The sequence below is a fragment of the Ruditapes philippinarum genome, unplaced genomic scaffold (genome assembly GCF_026571515.1).
Source record: "Ruditapes philippinarum isolate M1 unplaced genomic scaffold, ASM2657151v2 ctg953_1_1_1_1, whole genome shotgun sequence".
Classification (NCBI taxonomy): Eukaryota; Metazoa; Mollusca; class Bivalvia; order Venerida; family Veneridae; genus Ruditapes; species Ruditapes philippinarum.
Window position 1 is genome coordinate 130,927 of NW_026865316.1, and position 14,768 is coordinate 145,694.

At 29.8% G+C, this 14,768-nt stretch overlaps 1 protein-coding gene across 4 annotated transcripts in view; it reads right to left on the reverse strand.

Annotated features, from left to right (window-relative positions):
• Window positions 1-14,768, reverse strand: part of LOC132728598 (universal stress protein in QAH/OAS sulfhydrylase 3'region-like) — a 153,839-nt gene that overhangs the window by 44,713 nt on the left and 94,358 nt on the right. The window contains exon 1 of one of the 4 annotated variants that reach the window (XM_060714270.1): window positions 1,011-1,096. The exons of the other annotated variants lie outside the window; for them this stretch is intronic. Within the exon in view, the coding sequence (XP_060570253.1) occupies window positions 1,011-1,092 (82 nt within the window). The 5' untranslated portion in view covers window positions 1,093-1,096. Of the gene's footprint in view, window positions 1-1,010; window positions 1,097-14,768 lie in introns of those variants that run through there. 4 annotated transcript variants of the gene reach the window in all.

Consider the following 14,768-nt stretch of genomic DNA (forward strand, 5'->3'; position numbering starts at 1 on the left):
AAATATATTCACTATTCAAACAGAAAAAGCGACACTGTAAAATCAAAATGATTTTAATAGCTCGTTATTTAATACAGTTCCTTATGCAATAAATGTTTAAAAAATGATATATATTCATGCATTCATGCATTTCCTTTAGATATATTACGAAAGATACATATGCAACCTAATTGTGAAATACTTGAAAGAGAATATATAAAACAGATATCACTTGCAACTAATGACTTGTTTATGTCTTAAACACTGAATTGTCATACATTGTTTGAGCTAGCTATTATAACGCTACCAATATAAGAGGTGTTTAATGAAATCCAAAGTATATTATGTGTATTTATATTAAGAACTTTTGTATAGTCCATCTTTGTGTTATATAATTAGACCATAATTCAGGAAACTGTTAAAGGTTTCGTCCAGCAATAAAGCAGGACATAACTTATTATCCTGAATTCTATGAATGTCAAACAGTTTTTCTCAACCCTCTTACCTAACCTTTCTTGGACATTGATATGTTACTAAACTTTTTTACTTTCTGTTTTATAATGAAGATTCCTTTGTGTAAGTTAGTTCGAAAAAACTACAAAACTACGTAAATTTAAAAAATATTTCAGATAAAGTTCTTGATATTTAAAAAGATTTAATAAGCATAGTTCTTTAAAGAGTAGATAATTAATGTATAAATAATCAACAGAGATTTTATTTTCAAGAAATAACACTATTCAAAAACTATATTTAAATTAAATCAACATTTAATACATTCAATTCAATTACATGTAAGAAAATGCTCTAGATCCTCTTTTTACTATCGGGAAATTGAGAGATCTGCTTAATTGTCACGTTTTTACTTTGTTTAATAACCATGAACAATACTTTAACAGACAAAAAAACTGTACATAGTTAAAGTTTTCGAACAAGAACGAAAAGATGCAAACTAAATGAAGTCACTTATTTGTTTACAAGTTATAAAGACAGATGATGTAAATATCAGTGATACAATAACATTTATTACTTACAGTCAAAAGCCTTTATTGCATTATCACTTTCATCAACACAAATCACAACAGTTCTTTCTACACTACACATTGTTTGTCTCATCACACTATTCACATACTGTTTCAACTGAGAGAACATAAAGCTAATGTTCGATGCAATGATATTGCAAAAAATAACGCAAGATAAATGGAAAACTAGCCAGATCAATGCTCTCGACCTTTAATCAAATGATGCTACAAAACTTCCCCTGTTTTACACCATATGCCAATTCAATGACCATATTTTCAGTAATTAATCTACTCACTGGCCAATATTTTTAGGTACAATCAGCAGTAACGACTGTCATTAACTAAATATTGATGATTATCAAATGATATATTTATCCAAGAAAAACATACATAATACTTAAGGGCTGACTTTTATTATCTTCTTATTCCGAATACCTATATCACGAAATATAGCGTTTTTCTGTAGTTGGTGTCTAGAATTAGTTGCAAATTGGGCAACAATCTAGATATGTAAGTTTATCAAAGCTAGACTGAAATATCCATGCTTGTTATCTAACGATTTATTTTAAACATACATCAAATATAATGTTTGAAAACACATCCTAAAATTAAGACACACAAAGTGCAAACAAGAATTCATTGTTATGTTTTCATTTTCATTCAATTTAAAGCTACTCTCATCCTATTGTTTTTAGCTTGTAAAAATACGCACTAGTGTGCCATTTAAAAAGTTTTAATTTTCGCGAACAAGAGCAGTTAATTAAAATTACAATTATTTCATTCAAAATTATTAAAAAATATTTGAGCTGAAAAGTACTTTAGATTTTACTTGAGTATTTTCTTATTTGCAAACATTAATTTTAATTACACTTTTCTTCAACAAAAGAGAGCCGAGCAGTCTTTATAATGTTTGAGATGTTTTATACCAAGCTCGTTTCGAAAGCCAAAGCATACCCTTAATAATTGAAAGTGATGTCTCAATATAAAATGAATTTGAATCAAATTGTTTTATTCTAGCCTGGTGATGAATATGTATCGAGACAATTACTGACCTTTTCAAATTACATATAATCTTTTGGTTATTAATGGAATCGGCAGGCATAACCTAGACTGAACCTAATGCATTATTCAACAGCAGAAAATAAGAATAACTGGGAGAACTTAGCGTCATCGTATTGGCATTTTTACTTGATAAGTGTAATGTTTGTTTTATGAAATCTATATATTGAGTACGTTAATGTTTAATTTGCATCTAGCATTTGTTCTTTGTTATGCTTTATATGCATGTTTAATTGGCAACAACATAGTTATAAACGTTCTTCACAATGATTTATACGTATTTGTGCATTTTTATAAAATCAAAAATAGTATTTTTAGGATTTCGCCGCTTTTTATCATATTATCTTCTTTTGTGTAATCATATTTTAATCAAACTGTCGTACATTAACCCTTGCAACAATTAATTTCAGATTGAGAGATTATGACAATATTTAGATAATACATGTCTGTCTTCAATTTAAGCGTAAAGGATACATCAAACGGTCTTCGTCTTTTAGGCCTTAATAATGACAGGAAAATATGATAACGTTGAAATAGAATAAAATAATTAGAAAAAAGCACAATGGATTTGTGGTGTGTTATCTTCATGTATCCATACATCATGTGAAGAAAAACAACTACTATAATATCTATCTGAGTAAGGTTGTTATGATATATCAGCTTTTTTGGGGGATTTGTCTAAATGTACCTTAATATATTAAGTAAACTAATTAGGACACGTGATGTATAACTAAATTAAAGAATTACTTTCATGAATATCATGCTGTGAAAAGGTTACGGCTACAGAGGAAATGACAAGATTTCCATTTAAACTCAAGTATAACTGAAAATAATAAAGAAGCTACTGATACAACTAAAAATAAAAATATTATTAAACATGCATAGGTAGGTACCATGCTTTTCCTGAATGAAACAAACAAACAAACAAACAAACAAACAAACAAAACAAAACAAAGCTATTTATAAACTTGCACAATTTGGACATGCTTTTCCTGAGAAGAACAAAATAAAAAACACCATTGACGATGAAACTATATAACTATTTACAAACATGCGTGGAAAGAAATATATAGAATTGTCCGCAAATGATGAAAGGTATTAATTCAAGTAAAAGCCATTTTAAAGCCACTTTAGAAAGACTACATTGAAAAAATAAACAGCCGATAAGGCAAAGTTTTTCATGTGACAATTTGATTAAAACTTATGGATGCTAAAGTAAATTCCATAAAAAATTATATTTAAACAAGAGGGCCATGATGGCCCTGAGGTCGCTCACCTGTATATAGCCCCCCACCCCCCCCCCCCAACGTTGCAGGGCCAATTTAACCCAAGGGCTTTTATTTGCACAAACTTGGTAGACACCCATAAGAAGATGTTTCATGCTAAACATCTAAGCTCTAGCTCATTGGGCTATTTAAAAGAAGATTTTTTTTAAAGTTTTTAATATACACATATAGTTACTTATAGATGTTTCATGCTTAATATCTTAACTCTAGCTATTTGGGTTTTTTCAAAGAAGATTTTTTAAGTTTTTGCTATACACATATAAGGAAAATCAATGACCCCCTGGGCGGTGCCAATTTTGACCCCAGGGCTTTTATTTAAACAAACTTGGTAGACACCTATTAGAACATGTTTGATGCTAAATATCTTAGCCATAGCTCTTTGAGTTCTTTAAAAGAAGATTTTTTAAGTTTTTACTATATGCATATAGGGAAAATCAATGACCCCCCGGGGCGGGGCCAATTTTGACCCCAGGGCTTTTATTTGAACAAATTGGTAGACACCCATTAGAACATGTTTCATGCTAAATATCTTAGCTCTAACTCTTTTGGTTCTTTAAAAGAAGATTTTTAAAGTTTTTTTAATATATACATATAAGGAAAGGCAATGACCCCCTGGGGCGGGGTCAATATTTACCCCAGTGCTTTTATTTGAACAAACTTTGTAGACACCTATTAGAACATGTTTGATGCTCAATATCTTAGCCATAGCTCTTTGAGTTTTTTCAAAGAAGATTTTTTAAGTTTTTACTATATGCATATAGGGAAAATTAATGCCCCCCCCCTGGGGCGGGGCCAATTTTGACCCCAGGGCTTTTATTTGAACAAACTTGGTAGACATCCATTAGAACATGTTTCATGCTAAATATCTTAGCTCTAGCTCTTTGGGTTCTTTAAAAGAAGATTTTTTAAGTTTTTACTATATGCATATTGGGAAAATCAATGACCCCCGGGGCGGGGCCAATTTTGACCCCAGGGCTTTTATTTGAACAAACGTAGTAGACACTCACTAGAAGATGTTTCATGCCAAATATCTAAGCTCTAGCTCTTATGGTTTTTTAAAAGAAGATATTTAAAGTTTTTTCTTTCGGTTGCCATGGCAACCAGAGTTCTGCATGTAATTAAATTCTTTGAACAATTTTTAAAGGTGACCACCAAAGGAACATTCCTGTGAAGTTTGGATGAAATTGGCTTAGTGGTTTATGAGGAGATGTCATTTAAAGTAAAAGTTTACGGACGGACGACGGACGGACGGACGCCGGACGAAAAGCGATCACAAAAGCTCACCCTGTCACTTTGTGACAGGTGAGCTAAAAAATAATCTAAGCATTTTAAAAATACATAAAGACACCAAACAACGATTTACAGAATGAAAATAGCAAAATTCTATGCCTGCAATAAATATATCCTATACGGCAGACATACAAATTTAAGTCCGATTTAATTTCCAAGACTACTAATATGACCATTCTGAAACTGACATATTCATTACTAGAGAATAATAAACCATATTACAGTAGACTTATGGCGAAAATATATCAATGACATTGTAGTCAGATATCTTCGCTTGTTATATTTTGGAGTAAATTCAATTTCTTGTCCAGATAAGATGACAATAGCTTATTTAAATTTATTTAGCAAGCATTAATGACTTTTTATAACAAAACATTTTTGAATTAGAAATTAATCAATTAATATTGAACACTTTTCATTACGTGTATCTTAATCAATCGACATTTGTAACTATCAACGAAGGCTTCAAATAGTTTTCCTTCAATTTGATTTCTTTTCTCTTGTAACTCATAGTTTAGCAAACTTACTCACTATCCAAAAAATAAAATCTAAGAGATTCAGCATGTGAAAAACCAGTCATACAGACACTTTAATTTTATTTGTTTGAATTGTTTAGATTTTCAATTTTGCTTGATGTTTCTTTTTACACTATTTCGCAAAAAAATGCTACTTTTAATCTAGATTTTATGTGTGCTTTTCATGAACAGCTTGTATATCAGTCATGAGATAGGGTGAAACTTGCTACCACTTATAACCTTATATAATCAATCATATATCTAACAGACTATCCGACAGTATTAATTTGTGTCGATAGAAATAAGTGTCTGCAAGTCCCAAATGACATTTAATGATTTTATTTTCACGGTCTAACACTTTACTGAAGATCAACCCACTCTTCAAGTCTGTTTCTTATATGTCGCTGGTGATACCCCATTCACAATTATGACACCATATTTTTTCAAAAACCTATGTTAAAAGATGAATGTAATTTTAAAGACACATTATACCTCAGAAATCAATAAATCCCTTACAATTAAAAAGGTCAACATGTGTTTAATAGTGTTTAAACATTGATTTAGAGCATTTTAGATTTTAGTTAGTGACAAAAGTACCGCTGAACATGCGTTAGTGTATTCCAAGGGAAGCAAAATGTATGCAAAGGAGAATTGTGACTCCAATACAAAATATTAAATCTATGATTAAGCTAATTTGATTATTATGATACTAAGAATGGAACGTTTTGTTTTTTAAATAAAATGATAGCATTTCTAGAGCATAATCGGCCTTTAAATTTGTAAAAGTTCTTTTACACAATTGTTTGATTATACATTTGCATAGACGTTCTGCATTCATGCATTCATGACAAATATAACCAAGGCTGCTGACCGTTCCAAGGCGGCGCCCCACTGTGTTCCTCAGATGTATGTCTATGTTGTTTCATACTGTTTTGGTGACACTTTTGCTTGTGTCCCTTGTTGTTTTCTCGTCTACGGTAAGTATCTTTCCCATTGCCTCTAGTTTTTATTTCTTTGATTACCCCCCCCCCCCCTTCCCCCGGTCTTCTGTCCCCTTCCCCTATGTGGGCCTATTATTATTTTCTTTGAATTCCTAATCAGTTACAAATTATTTATCATTTAATGATTAACGTGTCGTTGCCCTGTCCTTTTTGTGTTTGGGGTCCGCCTGGGCTCCTTGCCGTTGGTTCTTGTTGCTGGGTCATATGGGGGTTGCGTTCATTGAACGCCGCCTTTCCTTGTTGATCTTGTTTTTCATATTCTAATATATTCTGTGTGTCTGATATTATTTTCAAAACCTCTCTTGAACCAGTCTAAAGTCTGAGTATCAATCTGCAATTAGCAACTACTAATCTTACAATATTGACTTCAAAACAGCTTTATTTATCTCCTGATTCCCTTACGTAATTGGGTCTTAGTTTCAAGCATTTTCACGTACTTTTTAATTGTTTTCATTGAGGCTACAAGACAGTGTTTTTGGACAGACTCATGGAAATGGTCCTGATGATTTAAAGTGAAATGATACCATAAGGACCACACATGTAAAAATCTTCACCTCCGTCATCGATTTACGATTACAACAAGCCACAATTTTTTATGGTAGTTAAGTTGCGTTGTTGTTGTCTTTGGATAGCTATGAACATTTTAAAATTTCAATTTTATTTTTAAGTAGGTAAATCTAGGTATAATCTATCATAATTCAGGACAAAAAAGTTCATCTGTGGCTTCAAATTCTGTTTCCTATTAATTTGATAGCCGTTGTTTAAAAATTAATATTGTTAGACATATCTGGTAACTTACTGATTATATGCCCATTAGCGTTCATAAAGATGCCTCCCTTAAGCCCCCCCCCCCAAAAAAAAAAGAAATAAACGTTCAACTTTGAAAGTGATAAGACTCTCAAAATAGCGGTAAAGTAAGTGCAATAAACATGACATAATGTATATACCACATGAAACCTTTTGAACAGATAAAGGCAATTAAAATTGATTAAAGAACTTTAAAACAGAAAGCGCTCAGAAGATAAGTGATGGCTTCATAGGTTTGTATAATTGACCTTAGTTATGGATTTTCTGTCATAATTTATATATAACTTATATTACTTTGATAATAAATCAATTATACAAGACATTCTCATATATAAGAATGCTTACTCTGTTTGTTGGACTATTTGATGAAATGGATTCCTTCAATATTCATTTGCAACAATTAAATGGTTTGCACAGTTAACAAAAATAATTATTCGTTACACGATGAATACTACTGTTGCTTAGACGACTATATTTTAAAAATAAACCAGTAATTAATTACGTAATAGCTGCACTGTATGTATTATGTATTTTTTTATGCTTTTGTTTTATTTCCTTAAGCTATCCTACTGTCATTATGTGCATATGTATCAAATAAACACAAAAAAGAACAGTTAAAACGCTGGGATTGGTGTATTTGATTTGATTTAGTCCATTACCCATAAACATATTTACCAACATGATGTTTTATCATTATAAAATTGCACTTGTAATATATAGAAAACAATACAAATATCGCAATAAAATGGGTTATCTTAGTTCCCTTAACAAATAAAATTATTATCACCGAAAAATTGGGCAGTTATGTCTACCATGCTGCCAAATAGATACGCTTAGCACAAACGAAAATTGTTAAAAAATAAACACCACATGAACCAAAAAAACACATTCTTTAAATTTAGAATTACATTACTAAACAAATTAAATATACTGCATGTTGTCGAATGAACTCAAATATATGTATCATTCAGAAGTGTTTTCAATAGTTTATAATTATTTAACACTTCAATTTGAAGAATATAATGTTCTGATCGCCTTGTTAAAATAATTTTCCGAACACATGCCATAATATAAATTGCTTGAAAACACACATTTCTTAAAAGCTTTCGAAAGTTTATGACACATTTAACACAATCCAAAGTTGCCTTACTGTTCATAGACCATACAAAAAGTAATAGCGAAACCGTTTATCCTCCCTTAAATAATTGGAAACAACACACCAATTTTTCTTCTTAACAAGACAGGAAATAAAAATACAAGAATCATTATTTTTGACAGCTACACATTATGCGTTTTTCTGGAAGACATTTTGCAAGACAATTTACTGTGTAACTTTAACATGTCTCGCATATTTCATTTCTGATGTCAAGTAAAGAACTGATGAAAACAGTGATTCGCGCTAAATTTCTGAGCGGCATTAAGCTGTATATAACAGCATTTGTATTCATGGTCATTGAATACGGTCACTTGAACATTAGTCATTCTTTTACGTTGATGCTTATAAAATCAGTGTCAATTTTTTTTATAAAGAATAATCGTTTGTAACATTGATAATAATTGAAAATGATAGATAGTTCTGACTTCTTGTATTTCAAACGGAAACGGAGAGATTTGTCTTTAAACATAAATTACCACAAAAACCAATGAATTATGGATAGTTGATTCTGAGACAAAATTATAAACTAGAGATGGTTTCATTTTAATTAAAATTAGTTAGAGGATATAATCATATATATTTGTTACATATTTGTTACATCTTCAATGAGAACATCTTAAAAAAGTATGGGCTGCAATCAAATAATGGAAGCTATATATAATTAAATATGGTTCATTTTTATCAATGCTTCATGTCTTATGTTTGTCATGTCTCATAAACCGTTTGTCACGTTCTTTTCTATTTTTATTTCATATGTTTAGTAAAATGTGATGTATAAGACTGTTCCTAGTAAGAAGAAATCATTGATTTGCTGTATGGCATCATTATTTACAAACATCCTTTCAAGTTAAGAGTTAAATGCTTTTTTATGTAAAGTAAAAAGTTGTTTCATGTAAGGCTTGATATGTCAATCAATTATTTGTTGATCTAATAATTGTTTTCTATAAGTGATTTTGATAGTGCAATACCTCAACATACTTTATTGCGATGCCTTAACATATTGCTTTATCTTTTAAAGTTTCAACTAAAACCTAATTGAGGCAATATTAATCAATTAATTATTCAATCAGTCCATAAATATCAATTGACTATTTTCGATCTTTATCATGATTTATTATATATTGATTGATAGCTATGCTTACGTTGAACCGTTGAAGATCACATAGGTTTTTTAATAGTTTACTTACTATTCGATGTTTATCAATACTTTTAAAGTCACAGTCAATGTGCAATATGCAAAAAAACTCTTACTAAAAAGATTCACTTTCAATATTAATTTAATGAATTGTATATGACATAAAGCCATCGTTTCCATTCTGTCTCGTAAGATCAAAATACACTGTGGCGATTATGATACTTTCAAATCATAGTTATATTGACTCCAAAGATTATACAAAAATGGTTATTATCTGTAAGAAAACATTTAAGCAATGTTTCCCTTATCATGCGTGTCTTTTCCTTTACAGCAAATTAATTTACATACAATTGCATCAAAAGGTATATATTCTGAGACCGACCATGCTTAGAGCTTTTTAAATAACTTCTTGTCATTATTTAAGATGACTTCAAATAACTAAAATCGTCAACACAATAGCACATACAAAATAAAATTGAAATGTTCTCTCTCCTAAACTGTGGTTCAATTAAATTCGTTTTGCAACAAGATACGCAACAAATTGGTTTCCTAGTGGTAGTTGTCTTACCCAATTTATGAATAACAATTAGAGTTGAAATTGAATAAGATTAATTATGGCAATGAAAGATAATTGTCTAAAGCTACCTTTAGATTTAAAGAACTTTTTTTTTTTAAAAAATACGAATATAAATCAAAATACATGAAGCTGCCAATGGCTTATTGCCGTGTCATTTTTTACAGTTTTTGAACTGTGATGATTAGATCATACTATAGTATTTAATAGAAACTGACGTTTCATTATCATCATTATTCATATTCAGGTAACATTGTTACTATTGTTGTTCTCTTATTCATTCCCATATTGTTGTTGTTATATTATATCTCGTTTTATTTTCCACCAAAAACAATATAATCAAATATTATAAATTAAATATTAAAACTTTATCTAATTTATAATAGTTTCTACTGTAATAACTTTTTATCATTTATGATATTTCATTTTCTACAACTTTTTTTTATTCATAATATTTTTTGAAACGTTTGTTCAATTTCGTTTAACTGATCTCAGAACAGAGGAAAATGAAATGAACCGTTTATCCTTAATAGAAAAAATCGGTAACAACCAATCAATTTTGCCTTTTGGCAAGACAGGAAATAGCAATTCAAGATATATTATTTTTGACAGCTATAAATGATGCGTCTCTCTGAGAGACATTTTGCAAACAATTTATAATGATGCTGTTTCTGTTAAATTTTGGCGGAGTGAAAAATATAAACATCACGAAATGTAATTGTTTAAGTTCCAAATTAATTTATAATTGGAAATCAATTCCGTATTTAATTAACCAATTTCATTAGCATAAATATGCACCTTCGTCATAACACAGCAACATTTTGCTCATTTATTTCAAATGATTGAAAGGCACGTACAGTAGCAATTTAAAAGAACATGTTGTTTTTGTATTATATTGTGTTGTTTGAATGCGTTAATAAATAACGATAATATTGAACACTTTTCATTACGTGTTTCTTAATCAATCGACATTTGTAACTATCAACGAAGGCTTCAAATAGTTTTCCTTCAATTTGATTTCTTTTCTCTTGTAACTCATAGTTTAGCAAACTTACTCACTATCCAAAAAATAAAATCTAAGAGATTCAGCATGTGAAAAACCAGTCATACAGACACTTTAATTTTATTTGTTTGAATTGTTTAGATTTTCAATTTTGCTTGATGTTTCTTTTTACACTATTTCGCAAAAAAATGCTACTTTTAATCTAGATTTTATGTGTGCTTTTCATGAACAGCTTGTATATCAGTCATGAGATAGGGTCTAACTTGCCACAACTTATAACCTTATATAATCAATCATATATCAACATGTGAAAAACCAGTCATACAAATACTTCAATGTAATTTGTTCGAATTATTTAGATTTTCAATTTTGCTTTATGTTGTTTTTTACACTTTTTATTAGAAAAGTTGCAAACTATGTAATTTCGCGAAAAGAATCTATTTTTATACTAGATCTTATGTGTGCTTTAAATGAACAGCTTGTAAATTAGTCATGAGATAGGGTCAAATTTGCTACCACTTATTACCTTATATAATCAATCATATATCTAACAGACTATCCGACAGTATTAATTTGTGTCGATAGAAATAAGTGTCTGCAAGTCCCAAATGACATTTAATGATTTTATTTTCACGGTCTAACACTTTACTGAATATCAAGCCACTCTTCAAGTCTGTTTCTGATATGTCGCTGGTGATACCCCATTCACAATTATGACACCATATTTTTTCAAAAACCTATGGTTAAAAGATGAATGTAATTTTAAAGACACATTATACCTCAGAAATCAATAAATCCCTTACAATTAAAAAGGTCAACATGTGTTTAATAGTGTTTAAACATTGATTTAGAGCATTTTAGATTTTAGTTAGTGGCAAAAGTACCGCTGAACATGCGTTAGTGTATTCAAAGGGAAGCAAAATGTATGCAAAGGAGAATTGTGACTCCAATACAAAATATTAAATCTATGATTAAGCTAATTTGATTATTATGATACTAAGAATGGAACGTTTTGTTTTTTAAATAAAATGATAGCATTTCTGGAGCATAATCGGCCTTTAAATTTGTAAAAGCTCTTTTACACAATTGTTTGCTTATACATTTGCATAGACGTTCTGCATTCATGCATTCATGACAAATATAACCAAGGCGCTGGGTTTCTAATATATTCTGTGTGTCTGATATTATTTTCAAAACCTCTCTTGAACCAGTCTAAAGTCTGAGTATCAATCTGCAATTAGCAACTACTAATCTTACAATATTGACTTCAAAACAGCTTTATTTATCTCCTGATTCCCTTACGTAATTGGGTCTTAGTTTCAAGCCATTTTCACGTACTTTTTAATTGTTTTCATTGAGGCTACAAGACAGTGTTTTGGACAGACTCATGGAAATGGTCCTGATGATTTAAAGTGAAATGATACCATAAGGACCACACATTGTAAAAATCTTCACCTCCGTCATCGATTTACGATTACAACAAGCCACAATTTTTTTATGGTAGTTAAGTTGCGTTGTTGTTGTCTTTGGATAGCTATGAACATTTTAAAATTTCAATTTTATTTTTAAGTAGGTAAATCTAGGTATAATCTTCATAATTCAGGACAAAAAGTTCATCTGTGGCTTCAAATTCTGTTTCCTATTAATTTGATAGCCGTTGTTTAAAAAATTAATATTGTTAGACATATCTGGTAACTTACTGATTATATGCCATTAGCGTTTCATAAAGATGCCTCCCTTAAGCCCCCCCCCCCCCCAAAAAAAAAAGAAATAAACGTTCAACTTTGAAAGTGATAAGACTCTCAAAATAGCGGTAAAGTAAGTGCAATAAACATGACATAATGTATATACCACATGAAACCTTTTGAACAGATAAAGGCAATTAAAAATTGATTAAAAGAACTTTAAAACAGAAAGCGCTCAGAAGATAAGTGATGGCTTCATAGGTTTGTACAATTGACCATTGTTATGGATTTTCTGTCATAATTTATTTCTTTGATAATAAATCAATTATACAAGACATTCTCATATATATAAGAATGCTTACTCTGTTTGTTGGACTATTTGATGAAATGGATTCCTTCAATATTCATTTTGCAACAAATTAAATGGTTTGCACAGTTAACAAAAATAATTATTCGTTACACGATGAATACTACTGTTTGCTTAGACGACTATATTTTAAAAATAAACCAGTAATTAATTACGTAATAGCTGCACTGTATGTATTATGTATTTTTTTATGCTTTTGTTTTATTTCCCTTAAGCTATCCTACTGTCATTATGTGCATATGTATCAAATAAACACAAAAAAGAACAGTTAAAACGCTGGGATTGGTGTATTTGATTTGATTTAGTCCACCCATAAAACATATTTACCAACATGATGTTTTATCATTATAAAATTGCACTTGTAAATATATAGAAAACAATACAAATATCGCAATAAAATGGGTTATCTTAGTTCCCTTAACAAATAAAATTATTATCACCGAAAAATTGGGCAGTTATGTCTACCATGCTGCCAAATAGATACGCTTAGCACAAACGAAAATTGTTAAAAAAAAAACACCACATGAACCAAAAAAAACACATTCTTTAAATTTAGAATTACATTACTAAACAAATTAAATATACTGCATGTTGTCGAATGAACTCAAATATATGTATCATTCAGAAGTGTTTTCAATAGTTTATAATTATTTTAACACTTCAATTTGAAGAATATAATGTTCTGATCGCCTTGTTAAAATAATTTCCGAACACATGCCATAATATAAATTGCTTGAAAACACACATTTCTTAAAAGCTTTCGAAAGTTTATGACACATTTAACACAATCCAAAGTTGCCTTACTGTTCATAGACCATACAAAAAGTAATAGCGAAAACCGTTTATCCTCCCTTAAATAATTGGAAACAACACACCAATTTTTCTTCTTAACAAGACAGCAAATAAAAATACAAGAATCATTATTTTTGACAGCTACACATTATGCGTTTTTCTGGAAGACATTTTGCAAGACAAATTTACTGTGTAACTTTAACATGTCTCGCATATTTCATTTCTGATGTCAAGTAAAGAACTGATGAAAACAGTGATTCGCGCTAAATTTCTGAGCGGCATTAAGCTGTATATAACAGCATTTGTATTCATGGTTATTGAATACGGTCACTTGAACATTAGTCATTCTTTTACGTTGATGCTTATAAAATCAGTGTCAATTTTTTTTATAAAGAATAATCGTTTGTAACATTGATAATAATTGAAAATGATAGATAGTTCTGACTTCTTGTATTTCAAACGGAAACGGAGAGATTTGTCTTTAAACATAAATTACCACAAAAACCAATGAATTATGGATAGTTGATTCTGAGACAAAATTATAAACTAGAGATGGTTTCATTTTAATTAAAATTAGTTAGAGGATATAATCATATATATTTGTTACATATTTGTTACATCTTCAATGAGAACATCTTAAAAAAGTATGGGCTGCAATCAAATAATGGAAGCTATATATAATTAAATATGGTTCATTTTTATCAATGCTTCATGTCTTATGTTTGTCATGTCTCATAAACCGTTTGTCACGTTCTTTTCTATTTTTATTTCATATGTTTAGTAAAATGTGATGTATAAGACTGTTCCTAGTAAGAAGAAATCATTGATTTGCTGTATGGCATCATTATTTACAAACATCCTTTCAAGTTAAGAGTTAAATGCTTTTTTATGTAAAGTAAAAAGTTTGTTTCATGTAAGGCTTGATATGTCAATCAATTATTTGTTGATCTAATAATTGTTTTCTATAAGTGATTTTGATAGTGCAATACCTCAACATACTTTATTGCGATGCCTTAACATATTGCTTTATCTTTTAAAGTTTCAACTAAAACCTAATTGAGGCAATATTAATCAATTAATTATTCAATCAGTCCATAAAT